At 37.4% G+C, this 26172-nt stretch overlaps 6 protein-coding genes across 6 annotated transcripts; 2 read left to right on the top strand and 4 right to left on the bottom strand.

The window, feature by feature from the left end:
- Positions 1 to 6068: 6068 nt before the first annotated feature.
- Cbr-gar-1 lies at positions 6069 to 10769 on the top strand (the record flags this gene model as incomplete). The annotated part of the gene is made up of 18 exons (XM_045239848.1): positions 6069 to 6140; positions 6339 to 6440; positions 6489 to 6579; positions 6628 to 6744; positions 6790 to 6928; positions 6978 to 7089; positions 7144 to 7239; positions 7289 to 7381; positions 7579 to 7671; positions 8030 to 8103; positions 8178 to 8327; positions 8375 to 8582; positions 8899 to 9009; positions 9553 to 9686; positions 9959 to 10132; positions 10299 to 10436; positions 10482 to 10539; positions 10593 to 10769. The coding sequence occupies 18 exons, from the start codon at positions 6069 to 6071 to the stop codon at positions 10767 to 10769; spliced, it is 2139 nt and encodes a 712-aa protein (XP_045092838.1).
- A 2156-nt stretch (positions 10770 to 12925) lies between these two features.
- On the bottom strand, positions 12926 to 14113 carry CBG27764 (the record flags this gene model as incomplete). The annotated part of the gene is made up of 4 exons (XM_045239847.1): positions 12926 to 13028; positions 13076 to 13229; positions 13272 to 13543; positions 13863 to 14113. 4 exons carry the CDS (start codon positions 14111 to 14113, stop codon positions 12926 to 12928), a joined length of 780 nt encoding a protein of 259 aa, XP_045098388.1.
- Positions 14114 to 15256: 1143 nt separating this feature from the next.
- CBG05075 lies at positions 15257 to 16689 on the bottom strand (the record flags this gene model as incomplete). The annotated part of the gene is made up of 7 exons (XM_045239846.1): positions 15257 to 15457; positions 15506 to 15670; positions 15705 to 15860; positions 15907 to 16086; positions 16135 to 16342; positions 16388 to 16536; positions 16585 to 16689. The coding sequence occupies 7 exons, from the start codon at positions 16687 to 16689 to the stop codon at positions 15257 to 15259; spliced, it is 1164 nt and encodes a 387-aa protein (XP_045092837.1).
- Positions 16690 to 17108: 419 nt separating this feature from the next.
- Positions 17109 to 18573, bottom strand: CBG05074 (the record flags this gene model as incomplete). The annotated part of the gene is made up of 7 exons (XM_045239845.1): positions 17109 to 17306; positions 17349 to 17504; positions 17554 to 17709; positions 17752 to 17934; positions 17979 to 18083; positions 18128 to 18424; positions 18469 to 18573. The coding sequence occupies 7 exons, from the start codon at positions 18571 to 18573 to the stop codon at positions 17109 to 17111; spliced, it is 1200 nt and encodes a 399-aa protein (XP_045092836.1).
- Positions 18574 to 19519: 946 nt separating this feature from the next.
- Positions 19520 to 21748, top strand: CBG05073 (the record flags this gene model as incomplete). Its single annotated transcript, XM_045239844.1, has 14 exons — positions 19520 to 19610; positions 19658 to 19731; positions 19784 to 19889; positions 19935 to 20044; positions 20089 to 20167; positions 20211 to 20393; positions 20437 to 20634; positions 20690 to 20775; positions 20816 to 20918; positions 20965 to 21064; positions 21111 to 21217; positions 21258 to 21446; positions 21489 to 21569; positions 21615 to 21748. The coding sequence occupies 14 exons, from the start codon at positions 19520 to 19522 to the stop codon at positions 21746 to 21748; spliced, it is 1641 nt and encodes a 546-aa protein (XP_045092835.1).
- A 2105-nt stretch (positions 21749 to 23853) lies between these two features.
- On the bottom strand, positions 23854 to 25217 carry CBG05072 (the record flags this gene model as incomplete). The annotated part of the gene is made up of 5 exons (XM_002644843.1): positions 23854 to 24040; positions 24087 to 24196; positions 24244 to 24522; positions 24872 to 25129; positions 25176 to 25217. The coding sequence occupies 5 exons, from the start codon at positions 25215 to 25217 to the stop codon at positions 23854 to 23856; spliced, it is 876 nt and encodes a 291-aa protein (XP_002644889.1).
- Between the last annotated feature and the right edge of the window lie 955 nt (positions 25218 to 26172).

Below are 26172 nucleotides of genomic sequence, written 5' to 3'. Positions count from 1 at the left end.
TCATCATCACTTCAAAACCCAGATTATTCCCTTCTCAGACGCTACGCCCCTAGGATAAGGCAGAAGAGAGACGAAAATAAGGAAGAAGGAGTAGAAGGGGTCTTACTGTACTGCAAATCCTACGAATGCCTTCACGATTTCGAGAACATGACATCATTTCGAAAAAGGCAATTGAAACACAGGGAACAAAACAAAAAACAAAGGATGCTCTTTTGATTCAGGTGTTAAGACCCTATTTGGGCGGGCGCACATACACTTCACACACTTTTTTTCCGCGCCTAGTTTTGAACATGCTGGTGGGACCACGTAGTTTTTATGGCTCATTACACTGCAACCTCTTCTGAATACTTGAATACTCTTTTCTTCACCCCCACTCTTACGTCATGTAAATAGAAAAAGAGTTGATAAATGTTACCTTTTTTTGGGAGATGCAATGTTTTAATGGTCCCAATTTTTACCTCTCATGGAAGCTTATTTCTGAAGAATTCTTCGTTATTAGGTCAAGTTAAAACTGGTACTCTACTATGCTATTCTGGTGTATTATCCTGGTACAAAACATAGGAGCTGTGGTAAAGAAACGTCGATGGGCGTGGCCAAAGGTTCCACAACGACAACTATCGTAAAATGAAAAATACTTTGTACTAGTTTATTATTTTAATTTTCGCGCGTTTTCAGTCGATTCTTTCACTCTCAGAAAATTTTATTTTCCCAATTTTTGGAAAAATAACAAAAAAATTGTCGAAAATTAGTAAAAAAAATTAGAAAACTAACTCTGAAAATTTAAATATATGAGGTTACTGTAGTTGTCGTTGTATTTTAATTCCGACAGCTACGGTTTCGGTCACAGCTCCGATTTTTCGTGGCAGAATAATATGACTTCCCGCGTGGAAGAGAAACTGAAACATCACTTATACTTTCTGGGCCACAATTTGTGGCGAATATTCTGAATTTATTCCCGCAGGTCATTTTTTGATAATTAGCAATTCTACAAATATTCTCGGAATAAAGATTTCTCTACAAAATGGCATTAGGAGAAAAATCCTTGGCTCTCAAAATCCTGAATAGAATGAAAAGAGTGAGACGATGACTCGGATTCCATGAGGAGCGACCTTGCTTTTATTTCTTACCGGAATATATTTATTGAAGCGGAATAGACTGCGATGAGCATTACTGATCAAAAGCCATTTAAAGTGACCCACAACCCATTTTCTCCTTTTTCTTCTTCTTCCTGGGAGTCATTTTTTCTTCCATTCCATTCAACTTTTCTTGTGTCAAGTTTTTTTTTAATCATCTTCAATAGAGGTTTTGGAGTCGACGTCATTTTTTATGCGGAATTTGGGGCTTCACCATTGTATACAAACATTTGTACATCTTTCAAGCTAGCTAAGTATGCGTTTTCACCGCTACTTAATTTGTTGTACTAATTATGAACCCTGAGAATTGTTCAGCATGACAGTAAAATACGTTGGCTCATTTTCATAGCAGGAACATTCAGAGAATAACATTTTGCTCTGCGATTTAAAAGCAACTTAAAAACTCTAACAAAATGCCCCCAAATAGTTCTCTTTGAGCACAAATGTCTCATTTCCCGTGAAAAATATTGAAAAGTTGTTCCTCAAAGGAGGCCAGACACCAAAAAAAAATTTTTCCTGATATTTTGCATAGAGAACCCCCATGAGGAATTAAACTCATGACAGGCAGCTCAGGGGTACAGCGCCGCTACCGGCTGAGCTACGAGGGCGCGAAGGCGCCTGACGACCGATAGTCTACATAAGCGCGGCGCGATTTCGGCCCCCGAACTGTCCTCCAAAATTTTTGCTGTCTCGCCTCCTTTAACAAAATTTTCCATAATAGTATCAAAAAAAAAATTTTTTTTCGTCAGTTCATCACTTTTTGGTACCTTTTACAGGAACTAAGAAAAATTGGCTTAAAATTGAGTGTTGACGACATAACGACTAAACTGTGAGCATGAGTCATAAAATTTTTTTTCAAAATTTCTCAAATCTGATTGGTCGAAAACCCCTTTGGTGTTCCATAATAAACCATTATTGACAACCTCATATTTAAAACAAAAGTTAGACTTTATTGTCTTTATGTGTTTTCGTTTTTCACAGTTTTTTTGTTCTCGAAATTTGCTTTTGTTAGCCACTACGACCAGATATGTGTTTGTTTCGACAAATTATGTTCGAACTCTCCTCCCACCCCCTTTGTAATGTTTGTAGGCTTTTTATGTTTTTTCTTACTTCAACACTGCATAGATTGGAGAGCATCGCCCCGTATCTAAATACTTGAGAAAGAAGTAATCCACCTTCACAAAAAAGCAATCTAGATATCATTTTTATATTTTGTAATTGAGAAACTGACACTTTTTCCGTCTTTGCTTTTTTAAAAATTTAAATAAAAAGAGAATCACGGAACCAAATGTTTACATTGTGTGGGATTACTGTGAAACCCCAAAATGTTTAGATTTTGACTATTTTAATTCTTCCTACTTTATCATTCCTTTAGTATTTCATGAAATTCACGTTTTTGATCCATTAGCCGTCACAGAGTCAGAGTCAGCTTCCTTCTTCATCTCTTCCTATCCTTATCCTTACTTCATCCTTATGAAAAGAGTTGGCAGCCCGAGACGCTTATATGTGCTGATGAATGATCCTTGTCACATCATTTTTTCGGCTAGCTTTGGTCGCCCAAAACTAACTACTTGATGATGATACTTGTGGTTTGGCATGAAGGGAGGGGCATGTGCATCTCAACAACTCTAAACCAATTTGTTACTTGACTTTTCCCTTCATCATAAAATGCCAATCAGATGTCATAACGCATCGCAACTCTTCCAAACTTGCCGTTTTTTCCCTATTACTTCTTATTGTAAAGTTTTTTGCAACCCAATTTTTTTCTACTCAGCCGAAGTATTGTTTAATGAGCGACATACTGTGCAACCTCATTTTTTGTTGTCCATCTTTGGAACAGAACTCTATTGAGGCAAAAGCACTAACAACTCAATTTAGCTCTCATTCTCAAGTGCTTTTTGTCAGTCCTCTTAATGCGGTTTTGCCTTTTTTTGGATAGTAGAGTTCACAGACGAAGCGAACTGACACACCTTAAGCTGAGAAAACCGAATTCGAATCTTTTTTCCGCGGGTCTTGTTAAAGAGTAATGGCCAGAGGCCTAACTTAAACTTGATCTTTTTTAAGACACCAAGGGAACCTTCCCTTTCTTGCGTCAGCTTTGTAGCTTGGCTGAGAAAAAAATATGTACAACATAAGCAAAATCTATAAATTAGACCTACCTTTCGGCGCCCACAAAAATGTTTCCTGCGCTTTGTGGTCGGCATCGTTATCGCCCGAAACTTCGGGGTGGGCCGATCCTTCCTTTTTTTCGGACTCGCAAGATGACGTGTTCATATTTGTTTACCTTGTTGAAGAAGCCCTTCTCTTGTTTTTGTGCTTAATTGTGCGCACTCGTAATAATGAAATTAATTATATTGAACTTGATGGTCTTTAGAAGATAAACGATGAAAATATTGTTGTATTGAACTCTATCTTTCACCGTTGGATTTTTGATGAAAATTAATTCTTTTCCTATCTTGAGTGAAATATAAAACTGTTTTTGTGGTATCGACCCTAATCAATATCCCGAGAGAGATTTTTGAAGAGCGAACAGGGATTATCGTTCAAAAAGAAGTGAAAAACAAAACATGATGAAAAAAAAGATAGACTAATATTAGAAATTGATTCAATGACTTCTCTCTTTCTCAGCTCTTTTTCCTTATGAATTTATTTTCCCACGTTTTATTACAGCTTCCTTTCACAACAAATCTCTGATCTTCTTCGCACTTATGAAATATGACCTACATCTGTCGTCGGGTTCATTCTGAATTCGTTTCTTTATTTTACTCCACACGCGTTTCTCGATCATCTCATTCACTGCTACGTCGATAGGGGACAAGAGGATTCTTGCGATAAACTGATTTAAGAACAAGTCGCTGAGAGACGCTTTGAGCATGAGCTTCGATGTCAAGAGTTACTTTTTTTTTCAAAGTCTCCGCCGCCCCCGAAATTGACATAGTCGAAAGGGGAAAGGGCAAGAGAATAGAAATGGAAAATGGGGGTCCCGGGGAAATTTGGGATATATTCTTCTTGTATATTTTGCTTCTCGTGTGTATGCGCTCAGGTTTTGTACACTTTTTTAACTACGCCGACTGATTTTCAAGATTTGGATAATTGATAGTATTCTGTAGAAACAGAACACATTTATACCAAGACTGGAACTTTTTAAAACTTGAAGTATTGATAAATTTAAACATTTTTCACTGTGAAGCTAAAAAATGAATTGAACCCTCATCGAAATCCCGCTCTGTCAGTTTGTCAAATTTCCAGCACGTCGGATGCTGCAATCCGAAATTACAGGCCTGATTGTGACTTGACTCGCCCGTTCCTTTCCGATTTTAGCTCTCAGAAAATCATTTTCAAAACTCTCTCTACTTTTTCGACCTGCCAAATTGCAGGTTTTTAGTTCAATCCCTCTAAAACCTTATTTTCCTGTTTCGACCGTAATAGTTGTTTCTAAAAAACCGCATCTGAACAGCCGGAGATGAATAACGAACTACATTTTTTTCCGATGAATATCTTTCTTTTTTAGTGTGCAACAGAATATGCAGAAGATGCCACTTGGATTCATCTAGAAAAGGAGAGAAAGGAAAAAAGGAGATATTCAGTCTTTATATTCCTACTATTGGCCCAGCTTCTTCTCTCTTTCTTTTTCTTGCATTAACTTATTTTGCAATTCAATTCATTATTGCGGACATAAAATCAGCATATATTGGATTTACACGGTGCTCCGACCCGGCAAACGAAATACACGTATATCTTCGTAAACTAGAATGCAAGAAAATAATAAAAAAACACTCCATCTCTCTTCGAAATTTTCATGTGTGTTCCCCAAAATTGTTACCTCAATACCTCCATATCCCTTACAGCCACGCCCACTGTCTATATGCGTCCCAATGTGTACAATATTATTTTGAACATTCTGAAAAGTCAGTCAGGCTGAAGTTGAAGTAAAAAAAAGAGAACCAAATTCTATTTTTTCGACTTCAAATCCACTCCAAAGTGAGTCTGTTCGAAATATATTGTGTTGTTTTGTGAGTCTTCTATTCCTTTTACTATCTCTTTTCGTTTTTCTTCTCTTTTTTACTTGCTTCGTTATCATATTCCTCAAATATTCTTAGAAAACTCTCGGTCTCCGTGTGTCCCAAAATCGTTTGTCCGGATTATGTGTGTTGTTTTTTTTGTTCTTTTTCTATCTTCCCCAGGCTTCTCGTCTTTTTCTCCATCCCAACCTCAACTTCCTCTGGTCACCAAGTCCTACTTCTACTTCTTCGTTTTTGCTTCCACCGGCTATACGGTCGAGTGAACTTTAAAGTTGAGTAACACTCATCGACAGGGTCCCCCCTTTTTTTTTCTTCTTCCTTTAAACCAATCCAATGTGAACCCTCAAATCATGTGTTGTGTCCCTTTTTTTGCTCTCCTTTGCCACTCTTTCATTTATATCTATATATTCGCGCCGTCCGTACACACAGACACACATCCGAGGGGAGGAAAGAAAGAAGGAGAGCAAGGGCTCCAGGCGCCGCCTCCTACAGAAAAGTGTTTTTTTTTTGGCTTCTGACTTCTGGCAGTGGTTTCCTGAAACAGAGAGAAGCAACATTCGGGTGTACTTTTCTGATTGTTGAGAACCATCGGAAAATATTTTTAAGTAGGGGAATCACTCATTCCTAGAGATTAGTCGTTTTCCAATCTGATCTTCCCCTCTTCATCTTCTTCATTCTTCTTTTTTCTACTTTTTTTTGAAAAAGATAAATCCCAGTCATTTTTTTCTTCCTCGTTTTTTCTGTTTTTTTTTTTTTGATTTATCGCTGTCTACTTAACTTGTTACTTCTTTATCTTCCACTTTCCATCTTTCTCCTTCTGCTCATTCTAACCAACAATTTTCAGTGTGAAAGAGATCCCGAAGAAGCTTCTGCTTCGCGTCCACTCAACATCGTTTCTCTTCTCGAACCTTCGATGCCCAATTTTACGGTATCACCGTTGCCAGCCGACACCAGTTGGAACTCTCCCTACAGTGTTCCTATCCAGGTGTGTTTCCGTCTGATTCGTCATTTTTCCGATATCATAATAATCTAATTGCTAATCGAATAAGAGCATTAGGCAAAAAAATTTTTCAACTCTAGGAATGAGCTTAAAGTCGGAAGTATTAGATATCGGAACGGAATCCGATAATCGGATGTCAAAAAAAATATGATCTTCTACTGAACATGTTTTGAATTCTTTTAGGTTATCGTATGGCTTATCATCATTGTTCTTAGTCTGGAGACTATAATCGGAAATGCAATGGTTATTGTGGCATACAGAATTGAAAGAAATATCAGTAAACAGGTATGCTAACAAATGATGAGAAGTTCTTGAAACCGGATATTGTTTCAGGTTAGCAACAGGTATATTGTATCGTTAGCGATTTCTGATTTGATCATTGGCATAGAAGGATTTCCGTTTTTCACAGTATACGTTCTAAATGGTGAGAGTTTTTAGAACGAATTATCGTATCGAATAATAATTCTTCCAGGCGAAAGATGGCCTTTGGGATGGGTAGCCTGTCAGACGTGGCTGTTTTTAGACTATACACTTTGCTTAGTGTCAATTTTAACAGTCTTACTTATCACGGCGGATAGATATCTTTCTGGTACGTCAGGCCAAAAATCTCACTTTTAAAATGATTCAAATTCAGTTTGCCACACTGCGAAGTACCTAAAGTGGCAGAGTCCGACCAAAACGCAACTTTTGATTGTCATGTCTTGGCTGCTGCCTGCAATTATCTTTGGTATCATGATCTATGGCTGGCAAGCTATGACGGGACAATCGAATAGGTAAAAAAGCCGAAAAACTTCTTCCTTCTTCTACCAACTCATTTTTCAGCATGTCCGGTACCGAATGCTCAGCGCCATTTTTGAGCAATCCATATGTCAATATGGGCATGTATGTGGCATACTATTGGACGACTTTGGTAGCCATGCTCATTCTTTATAAGGTTTTTTGCCGTCCGCTTCCGGGGCCAAGTCTCATTTTTAATTTGTGCTTTTAGGGTATTCATCAAGCAGCTAAAAATCTAGAGAAGAAAGCAACAGCGAAAGAGAGAAGACATATTGCGCTGATTCTGAGTCAACGTCTGGGAACGCAGGTGTGAAAATTTGATAGTTGGACTCTTGGCATGCATAAATATTTTATAGGTCGGTGTCTCTTTGATGCTTCAGTCCAAGGCAGAGAAGGAGAAAGCCGAGGAAGCTCAAAAAGATAGTGGATACACTAGCAACCAGGCTGGGGTGAGTTGAACATCTGAAATCAGGAATAAGAACCAGAAAACAGGAAAAAAGTTTTAATCAGATCTTTAATCTTTCAATTTTCAATTTTCACTTTTCCACATCTGACATCACTTGTTATTCTAGATTCAATTTTCTTCTAATATACATTATATTTAGCGCGTGTTAGGCAATTTTCTCTAGCAAAACAAATAATTCAGGATGCCAATAATCAACGGCGTTTCGGCTTCTCGGAGCCCGAAACTAGCCAATTCCGAGTTGATCCTAACTCGCATAACAATCTAAATGTAGAGGTAAACTCGCATGATGACTCATATTTAATCTGTTGGCGATGGAAATGATATGGCTTCTCTTCTTTATCGTATTAACCAGATTTATAATCAAAATTGATGTGCATGCTCTCAAGCTGGGAACGTATATCTTTGGAAAAAACCTGTTCAAAAACCCCATCCTGATTTTTTAACAATCAATGTTTAAACTAACAAGTCTATATACAACAATTTCAGTTTGATTAAAATTAATTGGCAGAAAAGAAGTGTAAATATTTAACATACCTTAAGTTCACGATTTTGTCTATAGATTGTACTTTTATGAATACCGCCGGAAAGAAAAAAATTGACTAGAGAGGGAACTCACTTCCATTAATTTCAGGGCTCGATGAACACCGACAATGATCAAAACCTCGGAGTCATTGAAGAAGAAAGAAGTGGATTTCTCTCTCGAAGGTAGGGGAGAGGTGTCAAAGAAATTGAAGACTGGGAAAGCGACTTATACATGTGCACTTGTCACGTTTTTACAGAGAAAGCGGCGAAAGCTACTATCCAGGACCGCATCCGACGGCTGCCAATTCTCGAAGATGTAGTGAAATGGAGAAAAGTTCACTGTTGAGTGAAAGTGAAGGAATTCCAGCTACACGACCAATTAGGTCGTATGGAAGACTTTCGTTAAGGTAGATCCTAAAGAATTTCAAAAAAACTTTGAAGTTTTATGGTTCAGATCTCGATATAGTGGGTCTGGCAGTATAACGACTACACATGAGGAAGAGAAAGAACTTGAAAAAGCAGATAGTCTACAAAAACTGTTTGCCGACGATGAGCTCGGCTCAGTGCTCAATTTCAAAGATGAGAAACTCAAGAATACGGATTCTAATAATGATAGTGATACCACTTCCGTGATTTTGCAGAGAAGTCGAAAATATAAAAAGGTAGCAAAAAACAGAAAAAGTTTTCTTTGATTTTAAAGGTGGGGGGACATGAAAAAATTAATGTTCTCGAAATTCCGTTCAAAGATGCCCTCGGGGAGTTGAACTTGTGAGGGCGATGATTGAGGGTGCGGCGCCGCTACCGACTGAGCCACGCGGGCAAAGAGAAAGCGCACGCCCGATTGCATACATAAAGGCGAGGACGACAGCTGTACGCAGAGTAACATTAAGCGTTGTACACCGTGACGGTAGAATGCATACTCTAGCTACAAAAAAAACTACGAAAAAACTCCTGTCCCCCCACCTTTAAAATTTTCAGAATAAGCGACCACGATCCAGTCGACGATCGGAGCATTCGACGCCAGGTCGAATTGCAAAGGTGAAGCAGACTGAAGCGGCGGCAGCACAGTTGATCGAAGAGCCTGTACAGGTGAGAATTTGGGGCAGTATGGATTTTCCGGGTTTTCGAGAAAAAAACGAGATTCTGCTGTCAGAAAATGTCATTTAAAAGTACGAGAGTCCACAATTTAGAAGATTACAAAATTCTCATATACAGACAGTTTAGAATGTGGAAAACATTTGACATTTGTAGATTTACAGAATTAATGCGATTGAGTTTTCCAAAAAACATATGTTGTGGACACTCTTCACTTGAATTTTAAGCTAAATTATCTCAATTCATTCGAGAGATAACAGAAATTTGTCAACAGATAAAATGTTTGCCATAATATCACCAACATTTTATCCGTTGACTCATTATGTATACCTCTCATAGAAATTGAGATAATTGATCTCAAAGTGCAAGTATTGGGTGGTTTTCCATCAGAATGTTAACGCTAATCGTCATTATTCAACAAATATGCATCTGATAACTCTGAAGTCTTGATTAAGGAACACAGAGGCCAAATATTTCAAACTTAATTTTATACATCATTTTATTTCTGTTTATAAGTTCAGTCCTTGCTTTTTTTAGGAAGACGACCAGCCGGAGACTATTGAAGTGAAACGAACCGACCGATGGGTCGTTTCGATGAAAAAGAGAATTGCACGAGCGTTAATCCGTCGACGAAGTACCAGAAAAGAACGAGGAAGTAGCAGCAACAGCGAGTACGTTTCTCTCATTTATCATTTTTCAGTGGCATTTTGTGCTGAAATTCATGGCAGATATTTAAAAAATAGACATCACATATGTAAACTTCTCCTATTTATTCTAAAAAAGTTCCATCGAATATTAGTCAGAAATATAATGTGCAACGGTGTTGTGAAATTATAAAGAACAAACTTCTATTATTCACATTCGGGGTTCCATCAATTCATCACAAAACTTCTATTTTCCTGTAATCAAGCATGATCAATCACTTTTGTCCTCTTTCTTTCAGTGACTCTTCCTCTGAAGTCGAAGGCGAGGAGAAGCCGGAAAACCGTAACAACAGCCTCAAGGTCCCTCAGCTCACTGTGAACAATAACGCTGGTGGAGGTGAAACATCTGCACAGCCAGAACGTGACCGTCTTGCACCACCCAACAAGACGGATACGTTCTTAAGCGCTTCTGGGTAGGTTTCGAATTGAGTGAAATGTGAAACACGGCATGTCCAAAATCAATACTTCTTTTATTTTTTTAGCACCTACACATACACACTTTCAAATGTGTTTGATGATTTCACTAGAACTATTTTCACCTTTGTTTGGTAGTTGTGTGTTGGACTGATTAATTTATAGAGTCTCCAGAAAAATTTCGACGATTTCTACGGTCATCACTCGCGAGAAAGTGATCTCATCCATCTTTGCACCAATCGCTGTGTTTAATCGGGGAAGAAAACAAACGAAAGCGGAGAAAAGAGCGCATAAAGCTTTCAGGTATCCCTCCATTTTCTAAAAACTCGAAAATTTTTGAATTTTCAGAACTATCACATTCATCGTGGGTTTCTTTGCAATTTTATGGTCCCCATACTACATTATGGTTTGTGATCTTTTGTCACAGAATTGAAAATTAATTACAATGAAAATTTGCAGGCAACAGTGTATGGATTCTGCAAAGGAGAATGCATTCCATCTTTCCTCTACACCTTGTCATATTATATGTGCTATTTGAATAGTAGTGGAAATCCGTTTGCCTATGCTCTTGCGAATCGTCAATTCCGATCGGCATTTATGAGAATGTTCCGTGGAAACTTTAACAAAGTCGCTTAAATTATTTTTTTTTTTCGAAAAATCACTCCTTTTTTGCATTACTTAACTTTTTTCCCTTCAAAACCATCAACTAGCGGGTTGCGCCTGACTACTTTTCTCAAAAAATTTTAACTTTGACGAATGGGCTTTTTGTAGAAATATTGAAATGATGTATTATAAAACTGACAAATATTAATAAATATATGATTTGAAAAAAAAGAAAGCAATCGAATCGGTTTGAAAATTTCGAAACATTAATAAAGGAAATCCTCCTCATTCTCGAGTCATTAGTCAAGGGAGTGGTAACCATTGTCGTCTGGCGCAGTTATGTAGAAGATTCGCATTTCTGTTGCGTTGGGGTTCATTCTTTGTCTGAAAAAATTTGTTATTCAAATGCATTCAGTGAATATACCCTCACCTATGGATACTGATGTGTTCGGCAACTGCAATTAAAAACATGTAGAAAAAATATCCGAATGAAGTGCTGGATTGAGTAAGCGCAAAAAAGCCATACCATTGGATAGCACTTGCGATCTCTTTTGGGGCCAGAAAGTACTTATCTAACAGTACTGAAAAGTGATATTTTTTATATAGCGGGTAGTCTACCTCATACCTTGATGAAGCCAAAACCGCGCCGAACGGAACAGGATGTTAGTGTCAAGAATCAACTTCACTGATGCTCCAATAAAGAAAAGAAAAAGACCAAAAATGAAAACTCCAGCTTCATAGATAGAGAAATTAGTTTGATTGATATCACAGAAGCAAAGAGGAGTTGAAATTAGAATGTTGTAAATTACTTTAGAACATAGTTCAGAGACGTGAATATATCGTTTTCCCATGTATTCTTCGTAATAGTTGAATTCAAACTTGAAAAATAGCAAAAATCTGTAATGGGAATTTTTTCGAATGACCAACGTTCAACCAACTTACGAAAATTGACTGTACAAAAAAAGAAAAATAGGTGCCATATTTAACTTATGAGAAAACAGGTAGATAAAAGACGCAAAGAGAAAAACAACAGGAAACGTTAATTTTTTTGAGACACGGAATTTCGACACACGAACGGCATACTTTTCATGTGGACCAACTTTTGGGAATGATACAGGAAAGTCAGTCGCCATCTTGGAAAAAATATAAACACTTCCGAACATCATGTAAAGAACCAAGAAAATAGGAGGCGAGGCAGTTTGCGAATAATAAGGTGATCTTCCTACAACTGTTTGGTTTGTTGCATCCATGTATTTTGCCATAGCTACTCGAAAAACAATGGAAAGACGCGAACCAAAGTAAAATTATCAAAATGTGGGAGAAATGAGAGTCTCGAGCTCTTTTTATATGGGTAATCCAGATAGTAGAGAGGACAAGATTCAGAGACTTAGAAACTCCCAAATGTATTAATTAGTGCGATTCGAGGAGCTGCCTGCGTTAAAAACAATGCTAACGAGTTTTGTGGAAAATAAACGTCACGAATAAATTGGAATAAAAATTATAAACAACTTTTTTAGAAAATGAAATGGGGGGGGGGGTGGATTTCAAACATATGAGGTGCTGGGACAGGCCGCAGTTTATGAATTAGTTTGGGTAGAAATAATTTTTCTCGAAAAGCCCTTCCAGGTAACGTAAATTAGAAAATAAGGAGCTAGGGAAGATTCATACAACCCTATGTCTCTACTATTTACCTGTTCGGAAGAACCACATTACTCGTCAAATCATTTTTTGGCGCGAATTTTGTTTCAGGTTAAGTGTCAGGAGGTAATAAACTCTTCAAGCTCGTAACCTTCAGCACCTACATAGTATTGTTCTAATTGTGTGAGGAAAAAGTTCTCTAATTTATTCATTCATTTTTTCACAATTCTGGTAATGAGTGTTACTAGACGCGAATTCTGGTGAATCAGAAAGTAGAGAGCAAGATTTCAAATGATCGAAAACTCCCAAAAGTATTAATTAGTGAGGTTACAAAAACTTCTACCCTCAAGAATGAAATTGTCGTCAGTTAGTTGGAAAATATCCAAAAGATCACGAAATGGCGAAGGTAGTCCAAGTAGAGATCCAAGTAGAAAGAGAAATTTATGAGTGAACTATTACAGAAAAGTGAATTTTGTAAACCGTTAACAAAACAATAATACTCAAAGATCGATCAAATTTCAGATCACAACAAAACCAGTGTTCCATACGAATTAATTGACGACAACACGACCTTGATGGATGCGAGCATCACTGAATTCCTCTAGCAACGCGCTTCGTCCGCCGACCGCATTTGGAACTACTTCAGTCATATTCCTATAAGAAAAATAATGTTTTTCTTGGTTCGAAGTTTGATAGCTTACTTGTGAATCCTGATTGCACGAATTGTCAGAATTACGGAAATGACGCATGAATAACAGTAGAAAACTTTGTTTCCACTCAAAAATGCTAACCCTATGTGCTGGATGATACAAGCCCGATGAGGAGTGCAGAGAACTTTTTGGTTTAGTGTCATATCTGAAAAAAAAACAAATCCACCAAAAACTTGGAAAAAAATACCTGTATTTCTTTGGAAGAGGCGATCCGTCAACAGAATGTTTGAAATATGATTTTGCTCATCGAAATCGGTTTTTGCAACAAAACCTCCGATGAACAATCCCAATCCAAATGTCATTACAATAAAGGCATCAATAGTGTACTCGGTTGGTTCTTCCATCCACAGGGCTAGCACAAAAGTTATGTGCATGGCCTCATGCCAGAGATTTCGTAACATACTGAGGGAAAATTCGGTGGAAGTTTCGAAAGGGGGTGTTGGTGGGTAGTGATAATCGCTGAAAACAAAACATTATACTCAACCAGTAGTTTTGTCTAGTAGTTTTGAATTTTTCTACAAATACTCTTATTGATCTCCGCCCTACACTTACTCTTTGAGCTGAATTATTTCAACATCTATAAGAAATGTCAGGTATCTTCCAAAAATGTTTTTGATATTATGGGAAAATATGTTTTCAATTAACATATTCATGAAGTCTCTCATAGGTATCAAAAAAAGTTCAGCTCGAATCGAATGTAAACAATGATTTTCTATTAAAGATAGATTTAAAAAAAACAAGTTGCTATATAATCCCTTTTTCTAGAACGCAAACTCACTTTATCCACATGGTGATCCACAGTCCAAGAATAGTGATCTGGCCTCGGATTGTTTTCACAGGTACTAGAATGCAGATAGGAAGCCAAATTTTCAAAATAACAGAACATTTAGGAATATATCGCTTTACTTGTTTTCCAATTGTAAGGACTGGTGAGTTGAAGTCTAGTTCGTACGGAGTGATATTCGGGTTACAGCGGAATTTCCACATTCCGAGAAGGACGACAATAACCGTCAGAACGATATACAACATCTGTTAAAGGTATACTTGTTCGAAAAATAAATCAATAATGATTCATGCAAAAGGAAAAGAAAAAGAAAGTGAATGGTTCGTTTGATCGTTCGTTTGCACTCCGTCGCTCCCACGTTTTATAATTCGTTGAGAGAGTGCATCGGGGGGTTGCTACGTGCTCTATTTTGCATACTGGTCAAACAAAAAATGCTACCTACATAGATTTGTGGGTTGTGAGATCATTTGTGTTTGCCCACAATGTTTTGAATATCTTAAACACTCGAAATTAGTACTAAAGTAATCTAGCATGAGGGAAGACGAGGAAAAGTTTTTGCATGAACAAAAATAATTAAAAAATCACTATCTCCATTCTCTCGATCTGAAGTTAAAAGTGAGAATAACGGGCAAATTCAAAGAAGGTAAGAAGACAGAGAAAGGCGCCCGCGGCCCGTTCCCTGGTTGTGCGTTTTGCGAAACCGGTGCAAGGAATATAGTGCGGAGGGTGCAGCGAGTTTAGCCTTTGCAAAGGACATGTGACTAATAAACCCATGCTTTGGCAAAAGAAGAAAGTTCTCTCTGCTCACGGGTATTTTTTTTCAAATTTGAGATTTTTGATTTGAAGGGCCATGAATTTATATCCTGGATTAATAAGAGAGTTGGATTTGTCATAAACTCGAGAGGCGTTATTGAATTCTTCCTCCCGCTGCCATCGTTGTGCCTTTTTCCAAAATCACCGAGTGGGCTCGTGGAGGGAGATTACGGAGCTTCATGTGCCATTTATAATTTTTGAATTAAATAAATTACGAATCACAAATATAATAAAAACAGAAACAAGACAAAGAAAGTTTATGAAAAACAGACCGATTAATGAGATCATGAATCCAAACATGGCGAACCACGGTTTTTTCCCATTTTGATGTCAGTGCCATGTCTAAAACTTTGTAAAAATTTTGAGCTGATTTCAGTTGATGGTTTTTGTCATTTTCGGAAAAAATATATTTTCGTCGGTGATTTCGCTCACTGTAAACAGAAAACATCCAGTAAACACTTAAAATTCCAGACGCTGCTGAACGAACCATTCACGATAAAGCCCCCGAAATCCTACTTCGAAGATAAGACAACAAATTATTTATATTTCGTTAAACTCAAGAGAAAAAACAAATATTAAATTTTAGAAGGTTTGAAACGAGCTGCTGAGAAGAACGAAACGTCAACAGTCGTCTTTTTGCCAGCTGCCATCTCAGCTAGAGCTTTTCCGATTCCTGGAGCAACTTTGAATCCAGATCCAGATCCGCAACCTCCGACCAAAATGTTCGGATTCTTGGATGGAATTGGTCCAACGATATAGTGATCGTCGGGTGAGTTCTAGAAATTGTTAAATATTTGAAGCGATTGATATTTCATTCAATTTACCGTATAAATGCATTTGTCAACTCTAACTGGAGCTGAACCGTCAATCACTGGCATGTACTTCTGAATGAATTTCGCTGGAAGGTCAATGCAACGCTGAGACCGCTTCTCCGGATGTTGCAAGTCTTTGGTGAGGGCATCGCCATAGTGATAGCAAAACTGAAAAATCTTATTGAGAATAAATTCTGTATCTGGACCTTACCTTGATGGCTCCTGGATAGTCAGTATCCGGCAGAGAGTAGTGGAAAACTTTCAGGTCCATCTCTTGAGCAATCACAACTGGATAGTGATCTTCGTTAAGCAAAAAACTATCTGAATTGTCTTTGGCTTTCCAGTAGCACACAGAAATGCTGATTGGCTATAAAAGTTTTGTGAATAACAGAATTCAGAAAATTCTTACACACCTCAATATTGAACTTTACGTCTGGAAGGAACTTCGTGATCCAGCATCCAACGGTAAAAACGATTTTCTTTGTTGTGTATTTGGCTTTGTTGGTGACCACAGACAAATTGTCGCCTACTTCGGTGTGGGAGAGAACAGTTTCACGATCATGAAGAATTCCACCCATCCTTTTGAATTCATCCTACAAGCACAGGTATAAAATTTCAATATTCAAAGCTACAAAGCATACTCTAAAAGCGTTGAGCCACTTATCAGCATAAATGACACCTCCCATTGGGTCAATCAAAGCATTCCACTCATCGTTGAGGTTAAATTGAGGGTATCGTTTCTCTACATCGGATCCTTTCACAACTTCGTGTTCGATGTTTTTCGACTTTAGGTTATTGTGAATCTTCTCTACTTCGTTTCCAGTAGACACCCAAAGTAGACCAGTTTTTCTGAAAAATAAATTTTTGAATACCTTCCTATCGTAAAACTCTAACTTCCACAATTTTTCGCCACGAATTCTTTCCAGCTCGAAGATTTGACTGTATGAATCTCCCACAAGATCCACATATTCGACCTCAGTATGAGCATAACGAGTGATTCTACTTTTTCCATGGGAGCTTCCATTTCCATGGCCGAGATCAAACTGCAAATTTTATTCGATGTCAAGTTTATAATCAGAATAGAACTCAACCTGCTCCAGAAGCAATGTTTTCAGTCCAAGCTTTTTGCAATTGTAGGCAGTGCAGGATCCAAAAATACCAGCTCCCACAACAATAACATCGTAATCCGTTGTCATTTTTAGTTGGAGGTAACCGTCACTAGATGGAGAAGGAAATAAAATAACAGAGAGAGAAATGACCGGTCTGGTCTTATCACTGTTTGATTTTGATAACGATAATAATCGGAGGAAGATCAGAAAATTTGTGACAATCGATACTATCAACCGAAAATATCAGTTTGCGATGTGTCTTGTGACTTTGGTTTTTTGGAATTTTCAAGTATTTTGTAGCTTTCCGTGACTTTGAAGGCAGTAAAAAGTTTCCGCCGAGAATTGATAAGACACTCGAAACAAAAGAGCTTACGTTTGGTGGTATGATTTTCATCTGAGTTCAACGTGGTCAACTGAGGGCACAGAACACGTAGACCCAGATTAAAACTGGGAAGAAAATGTTGAAAATCATTCTGACCAAACTTATTTATTCAAAATTTCGAATTTTAAACTGATTCTCCAAATCGACTAGGAGAAAAGAACGAAACTTCCACAGTTGTTGGTTTTCCAGCTGCCATCTCTGCAAGAGCTCTTCCAATGCCTGGTGCAGTTTTGAATCCCGATCCTGATCCACATCCGCCAACAAGAATGTCGGGGTTTTTAGAAGAGACTGGTCCAATTAGGTAGTGATGGTCGGGAGAATTCTATTAGAAAATTTTCTTTTAATAGGTCAAATCTGAACTGACTGTATATTTGCACTGGTCCACTTTGAACGGTTTTGCACTGTCTACCACTGGAATATGATTCGAAATGAAGTTACCAGGAAGTTCAATGAAGCTTTTATTGTTTCTCCTAGGATGGCTCAAATCTCCCATAAGTTCGTCGCCATCATCCAAGACAAGCTTAAAATTCTTTATGGTTACTTTTTTGAACCCAATTTTTTTCAACTACCTTTATTGCTCCTGGATAGTCAGTGTCCGGCAATGCAAAATAAAACTCTTTCTTATCGTGATTTTTTGCGATCAACAATGGAAAATTGTTTTCATCAAGAAGATGGCTGTCGCATTCCTCTTTGGCTCTCCAATAACAAACTGCCAAGCTGATAGGCTAAAAAGTCGATATTCTCAATATATTTGAAAATATCCTCACTTTTATTTTGAAATTCACATTTGGAAAGAATTTTGTAATCCAGCAGCCGACTGTGAAAATCAACTTCTTAGTAGTATAACTTTCATTTTTAGTTTTAATAGCTAATGGAGAAGTTGTGTCTTCTGTGTGAGAAATCAAGGGTTCGTTTTCTCGAATAGTTCCGCCCAGATTCCTGAACTCTTCCTAAAAACTGGCGAAGTTAAAGAAAAAGGTGCTCTCATGAATACCTGAAAAGCTTTCAACCATTTGTTGGCATAGATGACTCCTCCCATTGGATCTATGAGTCCCGTCCATTTTTCATCGAATTTGAACTGTGGATATCTTTCAGAAATCTAAAATTTTGATGTTAAAATGAATCACCTAATGAATCATTTACCTGGCTCCCAGTGATAACTTCATGCTCAATGTGGTGCTTTTTCAAATGACCTGATATGGTGTGTACTTGATTACCAGTAGCCGCCCATAACAAACCTAACTTGCTGAAATCGAAAGTATAATAATGAAAACTGGTTTTTTCCACTGACTTCCATAGTTTCTCTTTTCGTTTCTCCTCTAACTCTGCAATCTGGTTGTAGGAGTCCCCAACAAGTGGCACGTATTCCGGATCTGTGTGAGCATACCGAGTGATTCTACTTTTTCCATGTGAACTTCCATTTGCGTGACCAATGTTGAACTAAAAGTTTGAAATACTGAGAAGAATATAACAAAGAGACTAACCTGCTCAAGGAGCAAAGTACGCAGCCCTAGACGTTGACAGTGATAAGCAGTGCATGATCCAAAAATGCCAGCACCTACGACAACAACGTCGTAGTGTTTTGGCATTTTTCAGATTTCTGGAAAAATAGAATGTTTAAAAGAAACTTGGAAGCATTTAAGTAGTATTGCGAAATCCAACTCAAAAATGAGAAAAATTAAATACTGGAGTTTCTTTTGCCAACTATTTTTTTTTCAATTTGAACACAGATCTGTCCAATATTGTGCAATAAAAACAAATCAATAGCAATGTAAGAAAAGTTGCCCACACGTCTATCTCTCTTTGTTCTCCCTTCTATTTATATGATGTCTTCGCAGTTTGACCTCTAGATGTAAACAACAGAGATAATAGAAAGATCAAGATTCACTCTTGCTTTTTGTAGTTTGTAGTCAGGATTCAACTTTTTTCTATTTAAAAAATGTGTTGGAATTCCAAGGAAATCTCTACGTTTTGAAACCCAGACTATGAGAATTTTAGGAGAGACTGAAAAAAGCCTTGTCTAGATATTTCCGTAATTTCAGAATCCGGTGGCCAGTTTCTGTACCAATAACCTTTTTTCAAAAAAAAAAAACAATTTTTGTAGAAAATTTTCTCAACTTCTAGGACATTTCAGATCATGAAACTTGTTGTTTTTCTATGAGAATTGTATGAAACTTCATATTTCAAATATTTTCTCAAATATTTTTGAAAGTTTTTAGGTAAACACCCCACTCGAGAGGTGGAAGAATTAGAAAATTAAAACAATTTATTCGCGTCCTAGTTTCTATATTTTTGTTTCTTGAATTCACATTTCCTTCGTCTCCCGCGTGTGCCAAAATAATTTTAAACTTAACACAGGCAAAAACGGGCGATAACCATTTGGACTGTTGTAATCCGCCGGCTTTTCAGACTCTCATACGGGATCATCTCCTTTTTTTGGTCGCCATAAAAAATTGAACAAAAAATTTTGATCGTCGACCGACACGCGAACATGGACAAACACGATATTGCCACCACATTCCCCGCCAGTTCAAAATGCGCCTCTTCCCGTTACTCTTCCTATTTTATATCAGTTTTGTTGATGGATCATTAATTTCAAGAAGTTCCAGAATGAAACGGCAGATATGTGGGTTTCCGCTAATGAAATTTGTAGTTTGATTTGAGAGCATTCAGCTGTTGGCTCAGATGCTTCTACTGATGGAAATGGGGATAGTGTGATGACGGATGCATCAACTCAACATTTCAAAGTAGGGTTCCCCTAGAAAAATATTCAGTTTCAGCCAATGATTCCATTTTCAGAACCCAGATGGTTCTCTTGGAATGAACGTGACTGCTAACGGGAACTCAACGGGAACCGGTTCCACAAACATTGAAACATCAGCTGGGGGAAACGTTGGAGATACAAGTGCCGTCAAACTCTGAGTCAACGAATCAATAACCAAATTTTTAGGCGTTGACAACGTGGCAAATGTTATGTCGGTCGGCGATATTTCTAAATCCTACTCGGACATTTTCGCAGCTGTAGACGGCGAGAAAATAACTTCGAATGTGATGCAACAGGTTGGAATTCTGTTAGGGAAATTGGTTTAATAAAGTTTTATTAGGGAAGAGTGGCGGGACAAGGAGCAACATTGTCAAATGTGAATGGTGGAAGTTCTATGCAAAATCTCAATGGAGAAAATAGTATGAAGCTTTTACAAAGTCCCATGGAAAACGTTGGTTTCAGAAAATGGATTCTCGTATGGAAATGCTGGCGGAACAGGATCGATCAAAACGGAAGCTGAAGTTCAAACTCAGCAGGTAATGAGCTGGGACCAGTTGATGGCTAGAATTATGGCAGTAGCAGCATCTACTGGTTTGGGAAGCGCACAATCAAATCTGGACATGGGAACTGGTTCTGGAAATAAGAGTAAGCAAACTTTTGAGTTCTCGTCATGCGAAGTGAATTCCAGATATTACAATCAGTGGATTAGTCTCCGGATTGAACTCTAATCAAGGAACAGTGAACACTCTTGTGAAAGGAAACGGAATAATTAATGGAACTGACCAGCAAATTGTTGGAACTATGTATGGAATGTCATCAGGAAAAGGAAATTCCACTTTGGTTGGGGCTAGCTCCATTGTTAGTAACCAGTCTGACAGTCTTGGAGGTACATTTTTTTTTTCTGAATCAGGACCTCTGACCTGAAAAGTTATTCGTTCCAGAAATCCAAGCATTCGGAAACTCCAATGCGTTTTCCAGTGGTAACACTTCAGTGAATCTGATGTCCAACACTAATATTGAAGGAGAGGTGAGAAAAACTTACTGTACCCGGCTTATTTGGTTTTCAGGGTGGCCTTGGAGTAGTGCATATCAGCGGAAAAGGGCAAGGAAAGGATAACAACATTTTGGCAAGTAATGGATTGAAGTTTGTGAACTCTAACAATGATGCAGGTTTTGATGAATGTGGTTAGGCAGTTTTGAGGAATCTGATTTTCAGCATTTATGGGAACTGGAAACATTAAAGGAAGTGGAACTGATGAAAATTCGAAAGCTTCTCAGACCGTAGAGACTGCAGTAGATCCGAGTGGAATTGTCAAGTAAGTTGTATACATTTTACAGATCCTCATATCTGGAATCTTTTAGAATCATTGCACAAAGTGATGGTCAATCAATTTCCCATGACGGCAAAAATTCATCGCTCTCTTTCAGTGACAACGGATTAGTAGGAGGATGGCGGAACTCTAGTTTTGGTAGAAATCATTAAAAATTTGTCTCATTAAAGAGTTCTAGGTGGATACGCAAATGGTGTTGGAGCTGCAAGTGGAAAAGATTCAAATGTAACAGGCCAAGGATTCGTGGAAATGGACGGGGATTCTATGAATGGAAATTCGTCTATGCAGGCATATGGTACCGGAACTGGGCCCATACTAGCAGATACCAGAGCAGTACTCAATGTTGAAAAGGACGGAGTTCAGAGAAGTGAGTCTATGGAATAATACTCGATTAGTTTTGTGCTTTCAGATGGAACAGTTAACGGAATTGCTTCTGCCGATGGAAACAACACTCATGTTAACAGCTTATCAATGATTAGTAATATTAATGGTAATATTTTCAAGCTTTAAAACTAAAAGACTAGTTCGCTTCCAGGTTTTGAAACTGTGAACAACTACCAAAAAGTTGCATCATCTGGAGCCGGATCTTCAAGTGTTTCCGCATCGAGTTGGACTATTTTCAAGAGAAAGAAGCGTTTTTCTGTGTTGAATGACATTTTGAACAAATGAACTAGTTTTGAATGCCCGATTTTGTGTTATGGAAATGAAGTTAAACTTTGAAATCAAGAGTTTATTTGGAACTATTTACAAGAAAAATGTACAAAGTAAAATCACATAATGGACAATTTTAGCAGTTAGTTAACTTTGGTTGCTTAAAAAATCGTATTTGCAAGCTATTTCAAAACAACGTGTCAAAAATCGTGCCCGAGATAACTTAGAGGCCAGAGGAAATTTTATAATTTCAAAGTTGACATGGATTCTTAGGTTTACCCGGGACGTTTTCCGGATAGTTTCTTTGAAATAGCGTGTATTTGATCTGATTCAAGTCGACACTATGCGTTCACTTTGAGCTCGATTATCTTGATTCCTGTGAGAGATATCATACATTTGTTAACTAATAAATGGTTTGTCATGTTACCACCAATATTTTACAACTTGAGAGATTTCTGATATCTCATATGGGAACCGAGATAATTGAGCTCGAAGTGCACCTACAGAGTGGGCTTCTATCAGAGAAATGAGGGTACAGGGTGTGGCAAAAGTACGTGTGCATAACTTTGAAGCAAAAAAATCCATATTGTCATTTGCCATACAGGGCCGAAACAACTTGAAGTTGATACTCAAAGACATTTTACATATATCTTTTTGAAAAAATCCATGACCCATTCATAAGTTACAACCGTTTGAATTCACAACCTCAGAATTTCTACTCTTATTTGGACTGTCTTTTTTTTGGGTTTCCGAGTAGGTTGTAAGTGAACTTAAAAAGAACATTTTTTAAGCTGCTCGAAAGTGTAAGCTGCTCGAAAGTGGCCAAAATTAAGTTTCCGCTTCTATATCGCTCTGGGTAAGGGGCCAGCTTGATGAGCCAAAATATTGTTCAAATCCTTATCTGACACTCTATTTCACAACACAATTTTTACAACACTAGCTAAGCATTAAAGCTTTCGACCGAATGAACTCATATTTCAAGGTAATGCTGGCACGCAACTTCTTTTACTTTTATTCGAGCATGAGTTTAGACCGAACAGAAACTAGTAATAGTGTTCAAACTATGTTACAATAATGAAAATGAATTGTAGTTTTCGAGAAACATGCTACTTCTTCCATTTCAATCTGTACTTACTATTCAGACCTGGTTTTCCGCTGACCGTTCAAAATTTGGAAAGCATAATTTTTTCTTTTGGGATGAGATAGATATTTTGATAAGCTTTTTATACCCTATCGTAAAATATAGTTTTCCTAATGCTAGGAAAATTCCTCTTCACCTTCTGCCGCTTTGAACAGTTTTGCTGTCAAAACACAGATTCATCAAACTGCCTATGCAAGTTTGAACGCCTCCTGTTTCATTGATTAGCAAATAATACAGTCTCATATTTCATGCACGTTATGAACAGGACTCATAGTTTTTAGAAATCAAAGTTTCAAAGTCTCAGCATAACCAGTAAGAGAGGTAGAAACGAGTAAATTTGAAAAAAGCTTCGTGCCTCAAGCATTACGTAATCAACCACTCTTCCGATCCTAGCGGGAAAACTAAGAGAGATAATTTTAAAAACCAAAGTTATTGGAAAATTTCAGCGTTGAAATAATCTACCTGCAGTTTCAGATTTTTCGATTACTTAGAAGAAAGTTACATGGACTTGTTTATGCACACGTACTTTTGCCGTATATTAAATTTTTCCATATGAGTCTCAGGTTTACAAGAAAAGTTTTAATTTTGTAGTTCACAACTTTTTCAAATTCATCCATATGACATACATTTACTGCTTGAAACCAATAAAATACCAAAACATCCAGAAACAGCGCGGAAATCGGAATTTTGGCACTTTCAAGCTGTTCATCTCATATGGATGAATTTCGTCAAAAAAGCTGTGAATTACAAAATTGAAGTTTTGTTTGGTTTAATAGACCTGACAATTTTCTGTCTCATTCAATTGCTTATGATTATTAGAAGTCGAAAGTTGCCCGTTTTGAATGAAAAAAGGCAAAATTGATGAATTTTTGAGCGGTACTGTAGAGTGGGATTTTGGATGAGAAAAAAAAGAGGCAAAATTCAAATGATAATGAGCAATTTGGTTGCAATTTTCGGGTAAAAATTTGTTAGAAGTGAATGACTAGTTATCTTCAACGCTTGCAAAAAATTTTGCAATATCTTGTTGCGATGGAGCGTTTCGGATCTCTTGCACAAAGTAATCCTCCAAATCGCGCATGTGTTTCACAACAACATAGTAAATGGTGTAATCAACCATCAACACGTTTCTCAACATCTCCACTTGAATCACCGTTCCCTTCTCGAGATCACTAAAAAATTTTAGATTTGTTTTTGGTGATTCATATCTCCCCTTACTCTGGCTGCAGAACAGTAGACTGTAAGGGACTGTTTGGAGCAACCTGGTTGAACAGTTTTTCAATAGGGCATCCGTTGCAATTGAATCTCAAATAGCGGCAAGCTGTCAGCTAAAAATATATTTTCAATAGATAAATGACACCTGCATAAAAATTACCATGAACTCATCAGCTACAGGATTCCATTTCCCAATGCGCATGAACACAAGCGATCGAAAAGCTTCGAGATCCTTCGCGAGCTCTTCAGCGCTTGCAACCAAGTTTCCAGAGTTGAGAGTATGTTGGGAAAGCCAGTTTTTAATTTGTTCTTGGTAATTGTTTGTTCCATCGGGATCTTGCTCTAGTTTGATTGCTCCGTTGAACCATGTGAGCAGGCGATGTGGAGGCCGTGTCCACATATGGTTGTGTTCGATTCTCAGCTTGGAGTTGAAATTTCTCTGGAAAATATTTTTATCAGATGAGCTGACAGTTTTAAATGTAACATGTTTTGACTTTTTTCTGTGACAGGTAGTTTGCCAACTTTGAAGTTTAAATTGAAATTTTTTCGATTCAACTGTTTCTATTAGAAGGATCCTTCAATTACAAGGGTCCTCTATTTTCCAGACATTTTTATCAAAATATTTCATCGGAAAGTTTTTTTCAGGACTCCAAAGTTGATTAATTTTTATTTTAAAAAGTCAAAATATAACATCCCTCAATACCATACTGCAGTTTTGAATTTGCGTATTTTTCAACAATACACTGTTTCTAGTTTCACGAATTCCAATTCACAAAAAAGTTTCTCACCTTGACTTTGATAAGCTTGAAAGCGCTTCCCCTTGATGGAATAGTTTTCTCACGAGATCCGAAGGCTCTAGTCCGATAGCGTTTGACGTCTTCCGCATTTCTCGCGTCTTTGCTCGCGGCAATAAGATATTGCTTGATCCAATCAAACGACTGTAGAGTAGAATACGGATACAAGTTGACACGAACGTTACGATAGTGGTCCTTCCACATCTGATATCCAGGAACTTCTTTGAAACTCTCCGGGATGTCAAGGAGTTGCTGGAAAAAACATTTTTTTAATGAAACATTGTCAAAGTAACCTTACCCATTCACAGTTTCTGTGATACAAGTCCATATGCGCTATCATTTCTGCAAAAAAAAAAACAAAAAAAAACAAATGATATTATTGATTTGGAAAAAAACGAATGTGTCAGGAAACGAATGTGTCACAAATTTCGAAATAATATGGAATTGCGCATTCGTTCTCCCGAGTAATAACAACAAATGGGACCGCTCGGTAACACAGATGGTCTATGTCTGGTTCAATATGAAATCATACTTTCGCCATGAAAAATGTTTCACGTAAACAAGAAGAAACTAATATTTTTTGCGTTCCATTCCCAGCTGTGGCTTTGAAACAAGAAATTCAGGAAGAGCGCGGTATTGAATAAATGTCTACATATTGTACTCTCCGACACTATCAAATTTGTTGTAGATAACCCTTTAGTTGCATTTTAAACGAATTTAAGTCAATTTCTGAAATAGGTTTCAAAAAGCTGCAGTTTCAAAAGTGACTGTGGTAGAATGCCATTTTATCAGTTGACAAGTCCTCGATATCATTCACAGCAACCGAGATAATTGAACAGTAATTTTCAGGCTAGCGTTTTGTTAGAACACTCCTGTTATTTTTAAATAGCGTTTTTATTTGTCGAATTTTTCGATTTTATGAAAAAAGAAACGGGAATGAGCACCCAAGCAAAGGAAAACCCGATGCAATATCCTATTGGAAAACATCTAAAAATTTTATGACTCATCTCCAAGGAAACTATACGGACTTGCTAGGAAGAACAGCTCCTTTTTTCTCACATGTATGTACTCGGTTTTATTTTTGGAGCGGGGGCCTTTTTGGGTTGAAAAGGTCTCAGAAGTTGAAGATTTGATGGAGTGATACGAAAATATTGATTTGAAGTGGAAGATATAATTCCATAACACGATTTTTTATTGTTTGAAATTATGGATTTCCTCATCGGATTCGAGAAATTATGAGTCAGAAAAAATCAAAGAATTGAGAAATTGTATGGGAAAAAACAATGAATTGGGCA

This window comes from Caenorhabditis briggsae (assembly GCF_000004555.2).
Source record: "Caenorhabditis briggsae complete genome, chrX, whole genome shotgun sequence".
Classification (NCBI taxonomy): domain Eukaryota; kingdom Metazoa; phylum Nematoda; class Chromadorea; order Rhabditida; family Rhabditidae; genus Caenorhabditis; species Caenorhabditis briggsae.
Note: the sequence above shows the minus strand (reverse complement) of the source record. Positions and strands in the feature narration are given on the sequence as shown.